The sequence below is a fragment of the Palaemon carinicauda genome, chromosome 18, assembly GCF_036898095.1.
Source record: "Palaemon carinicauda isolate YSFRI2023 chromosome 18, ASM3689809v2, whole genome shotgun sequence".
Lineage (NCBI taxonomy): Eukaryota > Metazoa > Arthropoda > Malacostraca > Decapoda > Palaemonidae > Palaemon > Palaemon carinicauda.
The window spans coordinates 29,815,421-29,838,370 of NC_090742.1; the positions used below are offsets into that span (position 1 = coordinate 29,815,421).

General features: G+C 42.8%; 1 protein-coding gene across 4 annotated transcripts in view; it reads right to left on the reverse strand.

Annotated features, from left to right (window-relative positions):
* LOC137657745 (protein-lysine N-methyltransferase EEF2KMT-like) overlaps positions 1–22,950 on the reverse strand; it is a 320,088-nt gene that overhangs the window by 148,303 nt on the left and 148,835 nt on the right. For 3 of the 4 annotated variants that reach the window (XM_068392218.1, XM_068392217.1, XM_068392216.1), the window contains exon 8: positions 433–583. The exons of the other annotated variant lie outside the window; for it this stretch is intronic. In XM_068392218.1, coding sequence (XP_068248319.1) covers positions 483–583 — 101 coding nt within the window. In that variant the 3' untranslated portion in view covers positions 433–482. Of the gene's footprint in view, positions 1–432; positions 584–22,950 lie in introns of those variants that run through there. 4 annotated transcript variants of the gene reach the window in all.

Sequence of the window (22,950 nt, forward strand, 5' to 3'; positions counted from 1 at the left end):
CAATAGACACCTGATGCCTACTAATACTTTGCCCATATAAGTTAAAAAAGGTAACTGGATGATGTGCCTCAAGTTAAAAGCTGATAAATGGAGCACAAACTCAGGATTGCTCTATAACAACTATTGACATATCTTAGATCAAGACACGATACACCGTAATGCAGCACATTGAGGGGCTTCCGCTGGTCCTCAATAATGAGAATTAATGGAAGAAAATTAAATAATGTACAGTATCTCTAATCTAGTATCTGGAATTATGGTCTTTAGAAAATGTAACCGGGGCCCAACTGCTTTCCCAGAGGCTGGGTTCCTGACCTAGCTTGTTTAAATAAAAATGTATTTGGAAAAATTCTTGATGTATTTGGATTAATAAAGAAAACTCTTATTTTTTTAAGATAAATTTATACAAAAATAAAAATATAAAGTAGCTTTACACATCAGAATTATACATTGTATATACATAAATTATAACATTAATTGCATTATAACATTAATTGCATTATAACAATAGAGGATTCTGCCTGCGATGGAGATTCCTGATAAGCGTGATAGTCTTCTGATATTATTTTTACATTATTTGATCCTGAAAAGAAATTTTGAAAATTTATTGGTAGAGATGTTGTACAGTAGTAAAATTACATTATTTTGAAAGAAAATGGAATACTTTTGCATTTATTGATTGGACAAAAGTCATAGTTTGGTTATCAGTCAAAGTTCATATACGATTTAATACATTCTTATCAAACATTTAGCTACTTGCTTGTCTGTCTTTTCTTCTTTTACATCATCATCCCTACATTAAGGGGTCAGTTGCCTGATGCGGTCTCACCAGGTATCCTCTTCCACCAAACCTCTGCTCTCTCTATCATCCTTCACCTTATCTTGCCATCTAATTCTCTCTCTCTTTTTCAAACTTCCCCTTTAACAGGTTCCTCCGAAGTATTCCTCACCATCCATCCCACATCACAGGCCCTAACCATCCCAGTTGTGATACTCTTATCACCTCTCTACCATCTTTACTACTCCTGCTATTTTTCTTATTTCATCACTTTCCAATCTTTCAAGAAATGACATTCCCATAACCCACCTCAGCATTCTTATCTCTTAAGCTTTGCTGCCTCTTTTCCTCTTGGTGCCTATGTTCCTAATCCATACATTAACACTGGTCTTATTACTTTGTAGACCTTGACTTTTAGCTTGGCTAACATTTTCTTATAACTTATCACTCTTGCTACCTCCCTCTACTTCCCCAGGCTGCTTTTATCCTATTCTCAACTTCAGCCTCACATCCTCCCTCCTGACTTATAGTAGATCCCAAATCACATGTATCAAAATTGTTTTACCTGTTTTACAACCAAGCCTTCATGTATGGCTATCCTGTCCCAACCTTCCTTACTGCTCACCATAATCTTACCCACATCTACCAGCAAGCCACCCTTCTCCAAAGTCTCCTGCCACTCTACAACCCTTCTCAGTAAGTCTTCCTTATTTTCAATGGTAATCGCCAATTGTCCAGACAAATACAACCCACTGTTCTTTACAAAGGAAAAGATAACAGTACAAGCTGGAGCACTGCTACAAAATCTTTTAACGCGATGTCAACAACTGCTCTTTTTGTTACCAGTGGGTATCAGGGAAGTACTGCCTGGCCCCGAATCCCCGCTATCTCACTAAAACCCTACTTTATTCAGTCATGAATGACAGTGGATGTTCTCTTCCATGCTTCTATAACTGGTCTTAAAAACTTTCTTAATTTTACTTTTCATTTCGCAGGTGTGAATGATGTGTGTGCTATTAGGTCTGCACAACACATAGATTTGTTCTAGCATAAAGAAGCACTCTTGCGGCCTGTTTGTGTCGGGTATGGAAACATATCCTTACTGACTTTGCCCTTCATGCAGATGACACTCCTCCACACAGTCTTCTCCAAGCTATGAGAGTTGGGAGTGGGCATCCTCCCAGTGGGAGTGGTGTGGTAGAATGTGGAAGAGGTCTAAAAGGAGTCTTCCTCGAAGTCAAAGAAATCAAGACTTCTCCCACCGTCTCCTAGTACCCTCTCCTCTGCCTCTTAGTTGGCCTTCTCCGGCGGTCGATCAAGCAAGTGATGATTATTTAACACTCTGTCAACTCTCAAGTCAAGAAGTTCTTCTCATCTTCCCTAGTGAGGTGACAAAACCACTCTACCTTGGGGAGTTCGCATCCCAAAACGCTTTGTCTCTCTTGTGGCCTTCCTTGGGACTCTCGGGTCCCTTGTGGGGGGATAGGCTAATGGAGGTGTTAGTTTGTGGAGCTGGGCAGGACTACTTCTATTCCTGCCAGGGTTGGCACTTCCCCCTCTAGAACCGTCAAGAGGGAGTCCCTTCTGCATGGTCTTATGGCCTGGACTTTCGTCCTCAGCAGCAGATCCTCTTCCATTGGAAGATCTACGGGGTAGTCCTCAGCCGAGCCTATCCGCACTTTTCTGAACCCGACGACCCTTCAGAGACTTTCGGCAGACATCCTCATAAGCACGAAATGTTGTCCCCACCTGGGAGTTCATCGCCCCAGGTAGCTCAGATCATCCTGTGGACCAGTGGCTCAACCCGCGCTCTAACGTTGTTTCGCTAGACTAGCCCGGCGTTCTACTGTTGTTTTGCTAGACTCACCCTGCATTCTACTGTTCTTTCAATAGACTCACTCGCCATGTGCTATCACCATCTCTCACCTGGATGGGTTGAGAGTGCAGCACGTCATCTGCTCTCTTGTCCACTTACGCCTTGTGAGAGCTCCCAACCTGTTGATTGTTTGCAGGTGGAGTGCTAAACAGACACATGCTTACGGTAGCACGAGCTACCCGTTTGCAAGCCCATATCACAAACACCCATGTTCCTCAGGCTTCTCAGTCCATTCGCAAGCCTATAGCACAGTGATTCTTAAACTGGGGGGCTTTCAAGGGGGGCGCAAGTAGTTAAAATAGTAACAATGAAAATAAAAATGTAGTAATTATGATGGCTTTTGTTTTACAATACTACATAAATATGGATAAATCAATTACTAAGGAGGATGTGTAATATTTTTTGATGTGGTCATGATCCATGAATGATTGTATTAAGAGTAAAAATTATGTTTATTTTTGCAGTAATTTGTATTTTTTCTAGTATTTTCTATCAATGTAATAACTGTAATCTGTATAATGCTAAAAAAGTTTGAAAAAAAGATTATGATAAAATTTTGTTTCATCATAATATATTTATTTTACAAATTTTCTATGAACAATGTTTATTTTATTGAAATAATACTTTCTACTTTGGCAGAAATTTCAAGGGTGGGGAGGGGGGACATGGGATCTATGCTTAATGCAAAAGGGGGGCGCAAGGCAAAAAAGTTTAAGAACCACTGCGTATAGCAGTTTCTAAGGAGACTCGCTTGTCGCAGGTAATCTTTAGGGTGGTCTCTGTCACTGTGAATTGGAAACACTGTTAGAGTTCAACTCATTCACAATAAAATGGAGTGGAAACAGGCCACTGTCAGTAAAAAAACTTACAGTGATGGTAGTTATGTAATATGTACTGATGATGGAGGAACATACAGAAATACAGTGAACCCTCGTTTATCGCGGTAGATAGGTTCCAGACCCGGCCGCGATAGGTAAAAATCCGCGAAGTAGTGACATCATATTTACCTATTTATTTAACATGTATATTCGGACTTTTAAAACCTTCCCTTGTACGTAGTACTGTTAACAAACTACTCTTTAATGTACAGAACACTTAATGCATGTACTACAGCACCCTAAACTAAAACAGGCACAAATATTAAAGGCGATTTTATATCATGCGTTTCCTAAACACCTAAAAAGCACGATAAAAAATGGCAACCAATGTTTTGTTTACGTTCATCTCTGATCATAATGAAGAAACAAACTCATTTAGTGTACACATATATGTATAGGTTAGTTTTTGCATCGATTATATTGATTATACAGTACTGTATGTTGATTTTGTTATTACCAATGTTTTACTTAATTTTTCTTAGGACTTCCGAATGAAATGTTTTTCTTAATGACGCCGCCTGAAACGACGGCGTCATAAAGTACTGTACTGTACGCTCAGTAAACAACCACGCTCCGAACAAAGAAGGCATTTAACGCGCATGATGAAAGTGATAAATAATGATATTTACAGTAAAAGCATTTACAAAATATGTTATTAGTACAAATATAATTTACCGTATCTATATAAAATCATACAGTACATACTGTACGTAGCAAAGCATGAAAACAATTTACGAGAGAGAGAGAGAGAGAGAGAGAGAGAGAGAGAGAGAGAGAGAGAGAGAGAGAGAGAGAGAGAGAGAGAGAATTGTTTTACGTACGTAAATGTAAATCTTAAACAAAAAAAATATGATAGGTTACAACATGTAGACTTTTAAAACCTTCCCTTTAACTTAATGCATACAGTACTAAACTATAAAACAGGCACAAATATTAAAATGTTAGAATATTAAAGTAAAAAATAAAGATTGTTACTGTACTCACCATGAAAGAAGTTCAAGAAAAACTTGAATGATGATGGCGATGAATTTGCTGCACAGTAGAAATGATGATGATGAAGCTGATGATGTGTTCTACTGTGCAGCCAATGAGTAGTATTTTACGTCTCTTCAGACGGAGGTGTCTTTTCCTGGGACACCTCTTCAACTTCTTCAATTTCTTCCGAAGGCGTAGTAGCAGGAGGAACTGGCTCTTTTTTGCGAGGCTGGAAGAACATTGTGATCGGAAGTTGTTGCCGCTGCTTCTTTTTTCGATCTAAGAGCATCTTGTAGGGAGTCATGATGTCATCGACCTTGTTGCAGAATTGCATAGAACGAACCATATCCTCGTCCCACTCTTGCAACATTTCTTTCACCTCCTTTATATGGTTGCAGACCTTGGCAAGCCGTTCTAGTGTTAAGCCCGTTTCTTCGACATTTTCTTGGGTCTCTTCCTGGGTTTCACTCTCTTCTTCGCTTGTCGATTTCGTCAGGTCTTCGAGGTCTGCGTCAGTTAGGGGCTGGGAATGGCAGTCCAACAACTCGTCGACGTCTTCAGTCGTCATGTCGCCAAATCCGTCACCTCCAATTATGGCAGCCAACTGCACAGATTTCCGTATTGCAGAGTGTTGGATTTCCGACGGAGTAAATCCCTCGTCGTCGTAAACAATCTCGGGCCACAACTTCTTCCAGCTCGCATTCACAGTTGCAGGTTTCATCTCTTGAAGTGCCTTCTGAATATTCTTCAGGCACGTGGCTATGGTGTACTGCCGCCAGTACCCCTTCAAGTTAAAATCTTCATCCTCATCCTCTTGGGCAGCATCCACACACGCAATGAGGTCTGCCAAGGTATTCTTCGTGTAGAGGGCCTGGAACGCCCTGATAACCCCCTGGTCCATCGGTTGAATTAATGACGTGGTGTTGTGTGGCAGGAACTCAACCTGAACGCCCTCACGCGACAGGTCAGTTGCGTGTCCACCAGCGTTATCCATAAGGAGAAGGATCTTGAATGGCAAGCCCTTCTCTACGAGATATTCATTGACTTGCGGGATGAAACACTGGTGGAACCAGTTGGAGGTCAGCATCTTTGTAATCCATGCTTTTGGATTATGCATCCAGTACACGGGAAGGAGATTCTTATTCTTATTTTTCAAAGCGCGAGGATTTTTCGACTTATAAATAAGCCCCGGCTTTAGCAAAAATCCAGCAGCATTGCCACACATCACGAGGGTAACGCAATCCTTGAATGCTTTAAAGCCAGAGGCTTTGGCTTCCTCTTCGAACAGGAAAGTTCGCGACGGCATTCTCTTCCAAAACAAGCCGGTCTCATCCATATTAAACACTTGTTCCGGCTTGTATCCACCTTCGGCGATAATATTCTTGAACGTCTGGTTCACGTAAGTTTAAGCAGCGGCAGTGTCAGCCGAAGCAGCCTCGCCATGCAGGGAAACGCTTTTCAGGGCGAAGCGTTTCTGAAACTTCGCGAACCATCCTTTGCTGGCGGAAAAACGTTGTTTCTGAGGCTGGGAATCGGTGAATGGCCCTGGTTGAGGTTCATCTGCATCATCATCTTCTTCAGCATGGTTGCCGTCGTCGTCTTGAGGTTCCTTTGCAGCAAAAATTCTCATACAAGCTCAAAGCCTTTCTTCGGATGGTGTTCGTATCCAAGGGTATGTTCTTCTGCGGCCGCGTAACTTCTACCGTCTTTCAACATATCGAGAAGCGTAACCTTCTCAGCAATCGTCATCATCCTTCGGTGGCGTTTAGGCTCACTACCAGCCTTAGTAGAAGCAGAACGCTTGGGAGCCATTGTACAGTAGGATTTAACAGAAAGTTCAACAAAAAGTTCAACTTAAAACAGTCGCACACAGCACAGATTAAACTTCACAAACTTAAGAACGTCTACTCAGTGATACGCCGTAAGAGAAAGAGGACGACCCGGGCCCGCGAGAACCTAGATGCTGCGGGTTGGAGATGCGGGCAAAACACCAATCACAGGCTAGATAACAAAACTTGAGTTCTGATTCGTCATTTATCAGCGCTTGAACCAATCACAACCCGTCTTATATGATGCGTAGGTTACCAACTCAAAGTACAAGATACCCCCCGTATACCGTACGTACAGTATTATTAATAATAATAATAATAAATAATGATAATAATACAGTAATAATAATAATGATAATAATAATAACAATAATAATTTTATTAACAACAACAACAATAATAATAATAACAATAATAATAATAGCTTTACGTATGTTATTTTATTCTTTTGTAGGATGTGTGTCTCTCTCTCTCTCTCTCGTACGCTTATTCGAAATGTAATTTTTGCAACAAAGAATATTATTGGATGCAGCTATATACGTATACATACAAAAGATTCATGGAAAAGAAGCACATCCATTACATTTGTAGTACTGTACAGTAGTAGCTATCAGCAGCCTTACACCATTCTAATATGGTATGACTGCATCTGATTTGCATTTCATGTTCGATTTAATTTTACTACGTAATGTATACAGTACTGTATTATCGTATGATCACATTCTCTTTTCGTGTTTTATTTCTTTCTGTGCTGAATTATATATCATATGTAATGCAATGAACAATCAGTAAGAGCAGATATTACTAATTACAGTATTAATGGAATTACAGGTAACGAAATATCGTATTTGGGGGTCTTCAGATTTCGCGGTATTTTTGAAATTTCCGGAAAATCCGCGATATGTATATATATATGGGTTATGGAAAAAACCCGCGAAGTGGTGAATCCGCTATGGTCGAACTGCGAAGTAGCGAGGGTTCATTGTACACAATTATTTTTAGGAATATCTGTAAAGCCTAGAGATAAGTCTCCAGAAACTTTATTTTAGTTCTGTGAATCCTGTTTCAACTGATATTGATGAAAATGTTAGTAACAAAAATAATAAGAGATGTTCTGTCTCCATGTAGAACTCCTGATGTCAAAAAGTATAACACTGAGTCAGACATTATAAAAAAGTCTGGTAGAACAATTAAGAGCTCCAGAGACTAAACCTTTAAGTTGCTCCAGTATTGTCTTAAACTGTGTTAATAAGGTTATCTCATTAATTTGAATATTTTCTATTTATTTTCATGAGGTCTCGCATCGATTTCTCATCCCATTTGTATTATATTTTGCCATTTCCTGTATTGTGTTTACTGATAGTAGTGATGTTAAATGTTCGCTGATATGCTGGGTGTATGCTTATAATTCTGTCTTACTGTTTGATCTCTTTTTTTCTACAAAAGGGGGATGGTAATAGAAATTTGTAAAGTAAGATATCTATGAATCATTGTACAAAAGCAGTATTTGTCAGTATCTATTCTAAATCTGTTGATTCTTACTCCCAGGAGTTTTTGAAATAAAGTCCTGTGTCAAGATGTGACTTATCATTTAAAGAGGTGCCCAAAAAACGGATTTTGAGCGAAGCGAAAAATCTATTTTTGGGTGAGATAGCCATGTCGTCCTGATGGAAGGTTCCTATAGGTAGCTTTCTAAGGGATATTTGGCTACAGTGATATTCCCAGTGAACTGACCTTTATGTCTCCAGAATTGTAACTCCTGGCGCTAATATCCTTAAAATTTCTCTTAAGGATATCGCATAATATCAGGGGACGTATATCTTGATACGACACATAGCAATCTTCACCCCGAATAGCGTTTTCGTTTCGAGGGGGAAGAGGGGCGAAAACAGAAGGGGAGCCATTATCAAGGTTACCCTTCCTCCCGTACTATTACGAGTATCCAAGATGGCCCTTATTCCACGTAGCATTGAGCATGGTGCTACAGATATAGTATTTTTGGGAGAGATCCTGGCAAGGCCTTTTCTTATAGAAAAGGAGGGCGGGTCCATCAGGACGACATGGCTATCTCACCCAAAAACTGGATTTTGAGTGAAGCGAAAAATCCGTTTTTTGGGCTCAGGCCATGTCGTCCTGGTGGAAGTTTACCAGAGAATTACTAGAAAGTACTGTATCTGTGGATTCTTATAGGTGCCTTGACCTTGGGACAAATTTTCCTATGGCCCTCCAGGTCATCGAGACATATGTCGTTACCGTTATATGTCACTACCACTAATCATAGACAATGTTAGCGCTTCCTGCCCCCTGTAGGGAAGAGTCATACTAGACAGTAGGAAAGGGGTCTCAAGGTTTGTATAAATTGTATGAACGAACATAGCATCAGCTATATATACAAGTGTCTCACGGTTTGTATATTGTGTTGAAACATAACATCAACTAGATATACAAGTGTCTCACAGTTTGTATATTGCATTGGAACATAGCATCAGCTAGATATACAAGAATCTCACGGTTTGTATAATGTATTGGAACATGGCATCAACTAGATATACAAGAGTCTCACTGTTTGTATATTGTGTTGGAACATAGCATCAACTAGATATACAGGAGTCCCATTGTTTGTACTGTATATTGTGTTGGAGCAAAAGTATCAGCTATTTTTATTGTCCAAACATACAATAATATGAAGTTTTACTTAGGTAATTAGGTAAGAAAACTCTGGCTACTTTACTTGTACTAATTGTAGGGCGAAATAAAACGCAATTACACATTAAGAGGTATTTATTCACAATAAATGATCAAATATAAGGTAAAATTGTGTAATAATGATATTTTGATTATAAAATAAATTTTTGAATATACTTACCCGGTGAATATATAATAGCTGACGTCTCCGACGGCTCGACAGATTCCAAAAACTCGCGAGCGATCGCCGTGAAGGTTGCGGGTGTGACCACCAGCGCCGACTATCGGCCAGATACCGCATATACTTGTCAATTTCTCCAGTTCTTCTCAGTCCGCTGGGTCTCTATCGGGGAGGAAGGGAGGGCCTTTAATTTATATATTCACCGGGTAAGTATATTCAAAAATTTATTTTATAATCAAAATATCATTTTTAAATATTAAACTTAGCCGGTGAATATATAATAGCTGATTCACACCCATGGTGGTGGGTAGAGACCAGTATTAATACAATAAAGGCGTATATGCTCAAGAGTTTTTTGACAATTATTTCATAAAAAATCAACTTAAGTATAGGTACCTGGTAAGGAAGCTGACTCTGATGATTACTTTGCCTCATTAGTCTGCTTTCCTCACGAAGCCCAGCCATCCTCTCAGGATGCTGAAAGACTCCCAGGAGCTGTTATATCCAGGGCGAACACCCCTATAACAGGACCTCATCAATACCCTTAATCTGGGCGCTCTCAAGAAACAACATTTTGACCACCCGCCAAATCAAAAAGATTGCGAAAGACTTCTTAGTCTCCCGTACAACCCAAAATAAGATTAAAAATTTCAAGAGTAGATTAAAAGGATATTGGGATTAAGGGAATGTAGTGGTAGAGCCTTCACCCACTACTGCACTCGCTGCTACGAATGGTCCCAGTGTGTAGCAGTCCTCATAAAGAGTCTGGACATCTTTCAGGTAATATGAAGCGAATACCGACTTGCCTCTCCAAAAGGTCGCGTCCATAATACTTTTAATGGATCTATTTTGCTTAAACGCTACTGAAGTTGCTATCGCTCTGACTTCATGAGCCTTGACTTTAAGTAAATTACGATCCTTCTCACTTAAATGAGTGTGCGCCTCCCGAATCAAAAGTCTAATAAAATAAGACCACGCATTCTTAGACATGGGCAAAGAGGGCTTTTTAACGGAGCACCATAAAGCCTCCGAACAACCTCGTAGCGGTTTAGCTCTGGATAAATAAAATTTAAGAGCTCTAACGGGGAACAGCACTCTTTCAACTTCATTCCCCACAATCTCAGAAAGACTGGGGATATCAAATGATTTAGGCCAAGGACGAGACGGAAGTCCATTCTTGGCCAAAAAACCAAGTTGAAGAGCGCATACTGCTTTATTAGTGGAGAAGCCGATGTTCTTGCTAAAAGCATGTATCTCACTAACCCTTTTAGCCAAAGCCAAGCACACCAAAAAAAAAAGTGTCTTGAGGGTAAGATCCTTCAGGGAGGCTGAATTTAATGGTTCAAACCTGTTTGACATAAGGAACCGTAGGACCACGTCCAAGTTCCAAGCAGGAGTCGAAATATGACGCTCCTTGGAAGTCTCGAAAGACTTAAGCAGGTCTTGGAGATCTTTGTTATTAGAAAGATCCAAACACCTATGCCTGAAAACAGAAGCTAACATGCTTCTGTAGCCTTTAACGGTGGATGCAGAGAGGGAGCGACCGTTTCTCAGATAAAGCAGAAAATCCGCAATCTGCGCCACAGAGGCACTTGGAAGAGGAAATAGAGGAGGACTTGCACCAGTCTCTAAATACCTCCCATTTTGACTGATAGATCCTGATGGTAGAGGATCTTTTAGCCCTCGCGATCGCTCTAGCTGCCTCCTTCGAAAACCCTCGAGCTCAAGAGAGTCTTTCGATAGTCTGAAGGCAGTTAGACGAAGCGTGGGGAGGCTTTGATGAAATCTCTTTACGTGAGGCTGTCGCAAGAGATCCATCCGCAACGGCAGACTTCTTGGAACGTCTACCAGCCATAAAAGTACCTCTGTGAACCACTCTCTCGCGGGCCAGCGTGGAGCAACCAACATCAACCTGGTCCCTTCGTGAGAGGTGAACTTCTGCAGCACCTTGTTTAGGATCTTGAAAGGTGGAAAGGCATAAACGTCCAGGTGAGACCAGTCCAGCAGGAAAGCGTCTATGTGGGCTACCTCTGGATCTGGAACTGGAAAGCAGTAAGTCGAGAGCCTCTTTGTCAGTGAAGTCGCAAAAAGATCTATGGTGGGTTGACCCCATGTCATCCATAGCTTCTCGCACACAGACTTGTGCAACGTCCACTCCATGGAGATGACTTGTCCTCTTCTGCTGAGGCAGTCCGCCAAGACATTCATTTTTCCTTGCACAAATCTCGCCAAAGGAGGGATGTTACTTGCCTTAAATGGAGTTCCTTCTGATCCGTGGACCAAAGACCCGAGCATTCCAGACTGTCCAGTGGAGCTCCCTAACCCAAATCCGATGCATCTGAATACAACACATGGTTTGGGTTCTTGATCACAAGAGAAAGACCTTCTCGAAGTCTGATGTTGCTGTCCCACCAAGTCAGGCATGTCTAGACTGAGTTGGAGATTGGGAAAGAGATACTCTCTAAGCCCTTCTCCTTGTTCCAATGGTTTAGGTGAAATTGGAGAGGGCAAAGGTTGAGTCTCCCCAGAGAGATAAACTACTCCAGCGATGAAAGAGTTCCCACGAGGCTAGTTCAAACTCTTACAGAGCAACTGTTTTTCTCTTGCAAGTGAAGGACTTTTAACAGAGCTTGTTCCATTCTTGTGGGAGACGAAAAGGCCCGAAAAATCCGACACTGTATCTCCATTCCCAAATAAAGAATAGTCTGGGATGGGGTACTGTAAGTTACGACTTCTCTACGTTCACTATGAGACCTAGCTCCTTGGTTAGGTCTAATGTCCATTAGAGGCTCTCCAGACAGCGATTTAATGACTAGACGCCCTGATTAGCCAGTCGTCAAAATAAAGGGAGGCTCTGAATCCTCAAAAAATGTAGAAAGCTTGCTACATTTTGCAAGGGCCTTGTAAAAACAAGAGGAGCAGGAATGAGGCCGAAGCACAGTGCTCGAAATTGGTACATTACTTTCCCGTCCACAAACCTCAGATGTTGTTGAAAGTTTGGATGAATCGGGATGTAGAAGTATGCATCCTGAAGGTCGAGAGAGACCATCCAGTCGCCTTCCCTTACTGCTGCCAAGACAGATTTGGTAGTCTTCATCGTGAAGTTTGTCTTGACAATGAACACATTGAGCGCACTTACATCTTAAGTACTCCTGCAGTGAACGTGGCTGCCAGATCATTGGAGCCATCCCTGATAGCCTTGTTCCTGAAGTGAACGTGGCTGCCAGATCATTGGAGCCATCCCTGATAGCCTTGTTCATGCATGACATAATTGTACAGCAATACACTGACAGCTGGAGAGACCTTCTTACTTAAGGCTCCCAGGGACCAATCCAACAAATAAAAACTTCAAACGCTTGAAAAAACTCCTAACAGGAGATGGTCTAGCTCTGAAGCCGACCATAAAATCTTGGAGCGTCTCATGGCTAGACGACGAGGAGAGTCCACAAGGCTTAAGAAGTCTCCCTGAGCAGAGGCAGGTACTCCCAAGCCGAGAACTTCTCCTCGAGCTTCTCCTGTGTCACACCAGATGCCCGAGAGAGAAGCTAATTAAGAAGGAGGAAAAGCAAAAGCAGACTTTCCTAAACTTCTCCTGGATTCCAACCAGTCTCCCAGTAAGAGCATGGCCCTCTTGGAAGAACAAGAGAGAACTGACTTCGTAAAAGTAGGAGTCGAAGAAAGTCATGCCAAGAGTAAACTCAGACGGCGGAGCAGCCGTTACAAAACGAGTAGGACAAAATTTCACTAAAGAAATTCATAATTAAAAAACAAGGGATTGTTGGACCACCCTAGGTTACTCCTCTTCTGAATGACTCCCCAAAGGTACATTAGTTGAAAGGGGGTCATCAACTTCTTCAGAAGGCACATCATCTGATAAATATAAAGTCTTGCGAGAAGGAGATTTATATTCAGAATGACGTGAAGGAAAAGCCTGACAGGCTACATCAACTTGTATATGAACAGAAGTTAAAGTTGGAGGGTCGATGTCACGTTGTGACTGCAGAGAATGTTATTCTACTACACGTCGTGACAGAAGTAACTGACGTTCAAACGTCCCGTAGTAACAGCGGTGACTGCTGTTCGATGCTATATCGTGACTACGATGACCAACCCTCGACGTCACGTCATGTCTACGGTGTCTACCGCTCAACGTCATGTCGTGTCTGCGGTGTCTGCAGCTCAACGTCACGCTGTGACTGCGGTGGCTGACGTTCAAAGCGATCAAAGTTACATAGAGATTTATGCTCCGCATCTCGCTTAACAGCAAAGCTGTCACTAGAGATAACGTCAGCGTGGCGTAACAAAGCTCGTCTAGAAGGTTGAAGACCCGAATCACGTATCCCAGAACCGTGACGTACAAAAAGCAAAGGATCCTTTCGCACAGGAACAGGATCGAAAGCTTCTATTGAAGAAGAAAGCTTTAACAGCATATCTTGCAAAACACTTAACTTCGGATCAACCTGTGACTGCGGTGGCTGACGTTCAAACGTCACGTAGTAAACAGCAGTGACTGTTGATCGATGCTATATCGAGACTACGGTGACTGACACTCGATGTCACGTTGTGTCTACGGTGTCTACCGCTCAATGTCATGTCGAGTCTGTGGCAGAAACGTCTGTACATGAACGTCATCGCTAAGAACGGGACTCTTATTATAACTACAGCTAGGACGTTGAACTTGTTCTGAAGGAACTAATAAACGTTTCAACCGTCTCGAAACTTTACGCCCAGGCTTTTAAAGAGACGAATCATCGGAAGACGAGGAGAAACTTCGTCTCTCCTGTCTTATGGCAAGGACGTGCTTGCCGAGCAACGTCTGATACCTTTGAGGGAACGTCTGTTCATTGGTTTACACTCCTCACTCCCTTAGGTCCTACGACATTCCTTCTCCCTGGTGCAGGGGAGCCTGAAAGAGGTCTCGGACTAGGCAAGTGACAAGCACGAACAAACGAACCCTCCGCAACACAGAACATGTTTTTTGCACTTACTTCACTGATATCGTATTTTTTAATAATTTCACATTAGACATGAATAAAACTGATTTCTACCTGAAGCACGCAATTCTCCCTTACATCAAAAGGTTAGAATTGCAAAATGAGTCGTATAATGTAAGCACATTAGTACAAAATGAAACACACATGCAAAAATCAATAAACATATACATATATATCGAATAAAACGGAAATATATAAAGTTAAAAAGATCAGTGACTGGGGAGGAGACTAAACACTAGTTCACTAAGGACTATGTTTTCAATCTCTCACCGTACAGTGCCTTGGGACGAGAATAAAAACTAAAACGTTTTATCCTCTCTCCCCGTACAGAGACTTGGGACGAGAGTAAAAAACTGAATCAAGAACAACGTTACTCGCTCCCAAACTCCTTGTACAGAGACTTGGGACGAGAATAAAGATCGAATCGTTCTCTCTTTCTCTCCGTCTCTCTTGTCACTCACAAGAGAATGGCCCACTCACCCTTCGTCAATAACAGGTTATTTGACTAAAGGAAAAAACTGAAAGGACTAAGAAATTGAAAATTAACAAGTTCCTTTAAATTAGTATCTAAAACACTTCAGTTTGAAAGAAGAATGAACAAAACGTCAAAATCGATTTACTATTTCTGCAAAGTGAAACCGTGATTCTCTCTTTCTCTATCGTAACGATAGAGCGCAAACTGCGTAGCATAAATAAACCAAACGTTAGTTCATCTTGAAAAAACAGCACGAAGACTATTCAAAGAATATATTTCTTAAAATATTTTCTAAAAAATATTCATCTCATCACTCTTACAGAGCAACTGTTTTAAACTAAACAAAAATAAAAAGTTGAATGGGCTCAACGTTGTTTAACTTCGTTTTCCAAGTTAGGACCGCCTACAAAGAATAGGTAAAGGCCGCATATAAACAAAAACATAAAATTTATCTTGATGTTTAGTATAAATGGAAAGCTAATCGAAGAGGCCTAATAAAGGCGGGTGAGATATAAAATATATAGAGGTAAATCTATAAATATCAACAATAATTTATAAAGTGATAAAATAATTACTAAAAGCCTTTAACACACTTCCGTACACTGAGGGAAGGGTCGGCCATCTTTTCTCTATGGAAAAACCAGAGATTAAAAAAAAAAGCAAGGGCAAAACACTTTTCCTCTCCTTTCAAAAGCATTTCTTTTGAAGATAGTATTGAATAATCCAACACGGCGAAAGCAATAAAACCAAAACCAAGTACTTCACCAATTCGGTCGAAAACTCGAGGTCATAAAGCGAGCGGAACCAACTTGTCGACAAGACCGACAGAGAAGAACTGGAGAAATTGACAAGTATATGCGGTATCTGGCCGATAGTCGGCGCTGGTGGTCACACCCGCAACCTTCATGGCGATCGCTCGCGAGTTTTTGGAATCTGACGAGCCGTCGGAGACGTCAGCTATTATACTGTATATTCACCGGCTAAGTTTAATATTTAAAATATATTAATACATATAAAGAGAAATATATATTAGGCGACATAATACAGAATATTTTGTTTCCACCTGAAAGGGAAGAAATGATTCGTGCCACAATTGAATTTGAAAATTTAATAAAATTTTCTAATATAGTTTTCTGTAATGTTGAATATTATCAAAACTGTGTAAAAGTACACATGGCACGAGTGTTATCTGTTTAATTCTCCACCTCAAATAATTTGAACAGTCGTTAGTGTCACCATGGTGATACTCACTTAAAAGGTATTGCACTGGAAGGTGTCAACACCTTTAGCCGGTAATTGAATGTCCCAATCAATTCACTGTTCATCACAGCACTAGACGACAGATTTTAATACACTACCTGCCGCCACCACAAAATGATTCAACTCATGCACCTGTTTTGCATAATGTTTATAGAAGACTCTGGATGATTTCCATCCAGTGTATAAGCGAAGACGCTCAAAGTCCACCTACTGAAAAAAGTTCAGAGATGAAGCCATTTTCCTTGGATCGTGACCTGCGGGTGTACTGTCAGGATCCGCTCTGCGAATAAAGTAGGTGAGCTTTGCCCTCAGCTGTCTTAGGGATAAGTTTGATCCAGAAGTTTCTCCTTTAAAGAGCTGTCCTCCCCTGAAGTCTGAAGTTCTTAGAAGATAGACCTTTAGACATTCTACTGGACACAGAAAGACATCTTCCTTCAGAGGGCAGATTCTCCAGGGACCCCACCTTTTAGTGGGTAGCTCGTTCTTAGCGAGAAAGGTTGGATCAGGAAAAAGATTCAGTTCTCCCGCTCCTGTGAACTGATTATGGCCCTCGTCTCTGGATAGGGCCACTATTTCACTAACTCTAGCCCCTGAGGCTATAGAGAAAAGAAAAATGACTTTTTGAGTCAAATCCTTAAGAGAGCAATCTTCATTGTTCACTGTTGAGCATAGTATAGGACCTTGTCCAAGGACCATGAAATGGGCTTCGGGGGAGCTGCAGGCCTGAGTCTAGCACATGCCTTAGGGAACTTGTTAAAGATTTCGTTCGACAGATCCACTTGGAAGGCGTATAGCAGAAGTCTAGTCAGAGCCGACTTACACGTAGTTATCATGTTGGCTGCCAGACCTTGTCTATGAAGGTGGATAAAGAAGGACAGACAAAAGTCCATTGAGATTTCTTTCGGTCCTTTTGCTTTGATGAAAGCAACCCACTTTTTCCAAGATGATTCATATTGTCTTCTGGTTGACTTGGACTTGTATTCTTCTAAGAATTCTATACTGCCTTTTGATATCCCAAATCTTTTCTTAACCGCTATGGAGAGAAAATCATGAGATGAAGGTTTTGGGTTCTCTGTGATGAAGCGAAGAAAGTCGACTTCTGTACCTGTTGAAATAGTGCTGAGTCCAGTAGAGGGACCAGCCTCAGCTTCAGTTCCATTACCAGAGGGAACCAGTTGCTCTTTGGCCACTTGGGAGCCACTTGAGCCACCGTTCCTCGAAAGGATCTCAGCCTGTTGAGGACCTTCATTAGGAGATTGATCAGAGGGAACAGGTAAATCCGGTTCCATCTGTTCCAGTAGAGGGACATGGCATCCGTCACCTCTGCTAGAGGGTCCTCGTATGGGACTACATATCGAGGTAAGTTTCTTGTTGTCGCTTGTCGCGAAGAGGTCAATCTGCAGTTCCAGGACTTGATGTAAAATGAAGGAGAATGAGTCTGCGTCTAGGGACCATTCTGACTTTATCGGCTTGAGCCTGGATAGAGCGTCCGCTGTCACATTGCGGAACCATTGAAGGTGAACTGCTGATAAATGGCATCTCTTCTTTTCCGCCAGACGGAAGATGGCCAATATCACTTGGTTGATCTGGGGCGATCTCGAGCCTTGACGTTTCAGACATTTCATTATCAGTTCGCTGTCCAGGATTTGCCTGATGTGGGCTGATCTGCGAGGGGAGAGTTTCTTCATCATTAAAAGGACTGCCATGGCCTCCAAAATGTTGATGTGAAAGGTCTTGAACAGAGAAGACCAGGTCCCTTGGATTTTCCGTTGATGGGAGTGACCTCCCCATCCTTCGTCGAGGCATCCGTGTGGATGGTCACCGATGGTAGAGGTGGTTGCAAGGGCACAGTCCTCTTTAGGTTCTTGGCCTTCGACCATGGCTTGAGAAGTGATCGTAGTAAGGTCGGTACCGGTCTTCTTTGATCTCTTCCGAGCGTTTGATGCGTATCTTCTCCAGAGCCCAGTACTCTTTCCTGTTGGCGTCTTGAGATCCTGTCGAATTTCAGTAGTCTTTTGACAGATCCTGCAATCTCTCTCCTCTTCCTTGGAGGAATGGAGAGACAGTGTGACTTCAAGTTCCCATGGATTCCCAGCCATTGAAACTCTTGAGCTGGAGAAAGTTGAGACTTCTTGATGTTGATCTTGAATCCCAGATGTTCCAGGAACTGGATCACTTTCATGGATGCTTGCAGACAAGCCGTCCTGGATGCTGCCCATACCAGTCAGTCGTCCAGGTACGCTGCTACCTGAACGCCTTCTAGGCGTAGTTGTTGGACGACTGCGTCTGCCAGTTTCGTGAAAATCCTTGGGGCTATGTTTAGTCCGAAGGGCATGGCTCTGAAGACGTACTTTTTCTTCTGTAGTCTGAATCCTAGGTAGGAGGAGAGGGGGCGGTTGACTGGAATATGCCAATAAGCATCTGCCAGGTCTATCAAGACTGTGTACGCCCCTTTTGGTAACAGGGTCCTTATGTGTTGAAGGGTTAGCATCCTGAACTTGTTGTTCTCGATGAACTTGTTGAGTGGCGGAAAGTCCAGAATGACACTGAGTTTGTCCGAGTCCTTCTTGGGAACACAAAACAGCCTTCCATGGAATTTATGGACTTTGCCCTTCTTATTACCCGTTTGCTCAATAGTTCTAGGGTATATTCTTCCAGTAAGGGGTGGAGTGTTGGAAGAATTGAGGAAATTATGGTGGAGCCTTGTTCCAGCTCCATCCAAGTCCGTTCTTGATTAGGCTGTGGGCCCAAGGATCGAAGGTCCAACGATCCTGAAATTGTTGGAGCCTCTCTCCTACTTGAAGCAACTCATTGCTTCTGTTTTCTGGAGGATATACCTCCCTGACCGTAACTTCCCCTACCTCCCTTACCTCGTGAGGGGTGTTTTGAGGAGACCCGTCTGGAGCCTCTACCTTTGGGACGAAAGGTAGTGGTCTGCCTCTCAAATGCAGGGTTGAATGCTGGTGACTGGGCAACCAGCTGTTGAGGTACCATCTGGTAAGTGGTTTGCGGTTGAGCAACCACTTGGGGCACCGCGGTCATGGTGACTGTGGGATGTTGTTGCTTGGCCGGCCAAGAGGGTAGTCTAGGTCTCTTAGTTTTCTTCTTAGGCTGGGGACCCTCATCTGGGGAAGACTTCCTTTTGGATGACATGCCCCACTTCTGGAGAAGGTTCCTTTTCTCCGTGGCAGCTTTGTCAACTACCTCCTTGACCACTTCATTTGGGAAGAGGTCTTTACCCCAGATATTGGAAGCTATCAGCTTCCTGGGTTCGTGTTTTATGGTTGCTGTAGCAAACATGAACTCTCTGCATGCCCTCCTGGCTTTGATAAAGCCGTACAGGTCCTTTACCAAGGTAGCCATGTGCATCTTGGCCATGACCATGTTCATATCTGGGGTGCTCTTCAAACCTGCACACATCTCCATACAGTTCTGTAGGGATAGAGATGCCACTAGTCTTTCTTTCGTTTCTTGCTCCCTACGCAAGAGAAAGTCTGACAGCTTTGGAAGATTATCGTTGAACTGTCGTCCAGCGATATCTGCCTCCAACTTCCCAACTGAGAAGATAAGGTGGACTTCTTTCCAATCCTTATCCTTCATGGGCAGGGCTAACAACAGAGGTCTAAACTCATCCAGTGTAGGACAAGGTTTGCCTGCCTCTACTGCCTTGACAACAGCTTTAAGAGCCTTCGATGTAAAGAGGAAGGCTATTGAAACTGGAGCAAGAAAAGTAGGATGTTTCTTGCTGAGGGCAGACACCTTAGAATTTGTGTAGCCCACATTCTTCAGGCTGCTTGACAAAAGAGCCTGAGCCTTGTCATGGTCGAATACTATGACCTCCTTGGGTTCCGTCTCTTCCTTCGACGCTGGTTCCAGCTTCAGCTGAATGAAGCAGTCTGGGTAGGCCTTGAAGCTTGGCCAGAACTGAATGCCATCAATAGGGACGGCTCCCAACTTCTCCGAAATCCAGAGTTTACCGTTGGTGATCGGCATATACTCCGCATGTTTCCAGGGATTAGTTTTGGAGCAGGTTGGGATGTCTTGGACTCTGAGTCTCTTGTGAGACCCACGGGAAGTGGAGAGTCGAGCTTCATGGAGCTGTCTTTCAAGTTTTGCTTCCCTAGCTTCGCCTTGTTTGCGAATGTTCTCCATTACAGCTGTAAGGTTGGCCAGTGTCTGTCTCACGTCGTCTGATTGAGGGGCAGCAGATGTTGAGGGTAACGGCTCCAGTGCCAACACCGATGGAAGGGACTCCGACTCGGCTTCATCATCTTCCTCGGGAGTCAGTGTAGACTCCTCCTCGTGATCTTCCTTGAGAAGATCCTTCTCAATGTCCGAGGACACTTCAGACATCCTTTCCTCTTGGCAGATGTCCATACCTTGTAATGCATCACTGACTTCCGCCTCGATGGCAATCTGGACGCATGGTATTTCAGGTCGTGTCTGGGGTATGACAGTTTCGATACCCGCTTTAGGGAACAGCAAGTTGTGCATCCTTTCGTTAGGAAAGTACGGTCCCGTCGAGTTCTTTTAGAACCCACTACCCATCTGCGCAGCTTTTCTCGTGCTGCATCCCTTGACTCCGCTGACTTGGGGTCATCAAAACCTTCGGTAACCAAGGTCCGGAATCTGTTGCCGCCTTGGGGGTCCCAGTACCGTAGAGCTTCTTTAGTGGTGGTGCAGGGGGCATGAGACCTGCACCTTTTGTGGCCACAAAAGTCCTTACTCCTGATGTTGCAGAGGATGACTTCGCACTTCACTAGGTCCTCCTGTAAAGAGAGGAAATTCAAATGAGTATGAGGTTGTTTATCTCACCTGATAAACAAATATGTAAAATATTACTATTAATATTTCAACCATTATAGCTTAGGATAGTCAAGCTAGAAAGGGACTAGGAAAGACACATACTTGTGTTTCCTGTCCAGCCAATTGCTGTGACCTCCCCCAAAATTAAAACCATCGAGTCTTCCTATTCAGGAAACCCAAGGGAGGGGTTCTAACCCCTAGGAGTAGATAAGTGTATCTTAACACTGACCCTTCTTAAGGTCTTTAATCAATATTGTGGGGTAAATTGTTAACTGATTAGCTATCAGTGTATTGAAAGAAATCTTTTCTTTCGATATAGGATTGGTCTCAACAATAGACTGTGCAAGGATACACAGGGTATGTTGGAAAATAACTACTGTATAATATATACTATAGTTTTCTGTCTGCAGTATAATCTATGCTGCAAATATACTGGCTACTGTATAATCATATACTGTAGTTCAGCCGGCATGTTGCCGGCTAGGCTAGCACCTGGCGGCACGATCCAGCTAGCATATCGCCTGCTGGTTAGTACCTGGCGGCACCGGCCCAGCCGGCAATGTCGCCGGCTGGGTTAGTACCTGGCGGCACTAGCTGAGAGAGAGAGAGAAAGCATGGAGTGAAGGGCTACCTTATTAAATGTTTATTAACCATAAATAAGGGTATAAGTACTTAATCTTACTGCCTTCCTCCGGAATGAGGGTTCAAATGGAAGGGGATAATGTATCATTTAAGCTTCCATCCAACCATAAAAACCATTGCCGGTCACTGCCGACTTCGTCGATGTGGATGGCAATCCAAGAGAGGACTGAAGAACCCTCGACAGTAAAGGGGTCTCCCACCGGCAGCCGTCACAACCTTTCCCGGAGCCTCGCATCCATAAGGGAAAGACCGAGTGACTATACAGCTACTTATGTAGGAGCCCGGCCGGCACCACAACCTACCCGGCCAGGGTTGCGACAGCTAGGCCATCGCTAAAGGACAGAGAGGGACAGGGAACGGGTCCTTTATTAAATGTGGAAGGCGGCAGCAAGGTTGCCGCCACTACCACACAAGGGAGAAACTCTGTTCAGTATCGGCGCCATCCTAGGCCGCAGAAGAATATCTATTCTTCAGCCTAGGGTCTGCCAAAACAGTGTTAGGAGGAGGCACCTCCAACAACAGGAAAGAAACTTCCTTTCAGTATCGGCGCCAATCTAGGCGGCAGAAGAATATCTATTCTCCAGCCTAGGGTCTGCCGAAACAGGACTAATCTTCTAGAACGCAGGGGAGAAGGTGGCGGCATCATACAACCACTTCAAGTGCGGCCTAGGGAGGCATAGCCTCCTATGCCGGCAGCTGTAAGCCGACAGGGGAGTGACTACTCATCCTGCTACTCGGCCGCCAGCAAAAGACTGAATACTCTGAGGTTCTGTCGAAAACCAAAGCAGGACTATCCGCCGGCAAGGGTAAGAGACAGAAAACACTAGCCTAGTCAAGCTGGAGTGACTACTCTATGGCAAGACCAAGATAGGGTTGTCGCCTATGGCGGCACTCAAGAGGGAAGGAGGGATTACCCTAAATCTCCACAGGAGATGAGTATTGAGTATATAATAATTCTAGGAGATACCTATCTCCTAATGAATTGATAAACGATACACGAGGGTTAACTGGGAACATGTATGAAAGTATACTGAAGTGCATAGGCTAGGTAGCCTAGCGCGAGACGAGATTTTGGTTACCTTAATCGCCGAAACTCTAACGTATACAATCGACATAAGGAAGAGGAAATATATGCATAATTAGATAAATCTTTACTAGTATAATTGTGCCTAAATAGTATAATTTATTAATGCTATTACAACTAGGAAAGTCGTTCTATAACATGTAGGAAAGTAAACCGAAGCGCGTAGGCTAGGTAGCCTAGCGCGGGGCGAGATTCGGTTACCTAAGTCGCCGAAACTTTAATGTATACGATCCACATAATATATAAAATTCCTAGTATAATTGTGTTTAAATAGCTTTCAAATTATTCATGCTATTACAACCGGAAGTATCGTTCTGCTAACTAAATAACACATGCGTCAAGAACGACAGAGCCCATGGCGCCTCCGGTGATCGGCCAAGTTAAAAATTATACACTGTAAAGAATAAATACTCAACTTTCCAGAGCCAGAAGAAGCTGGAGATTGCATGATAAAACCTCGATTAATCGATCACAAACGTTAGAGCAA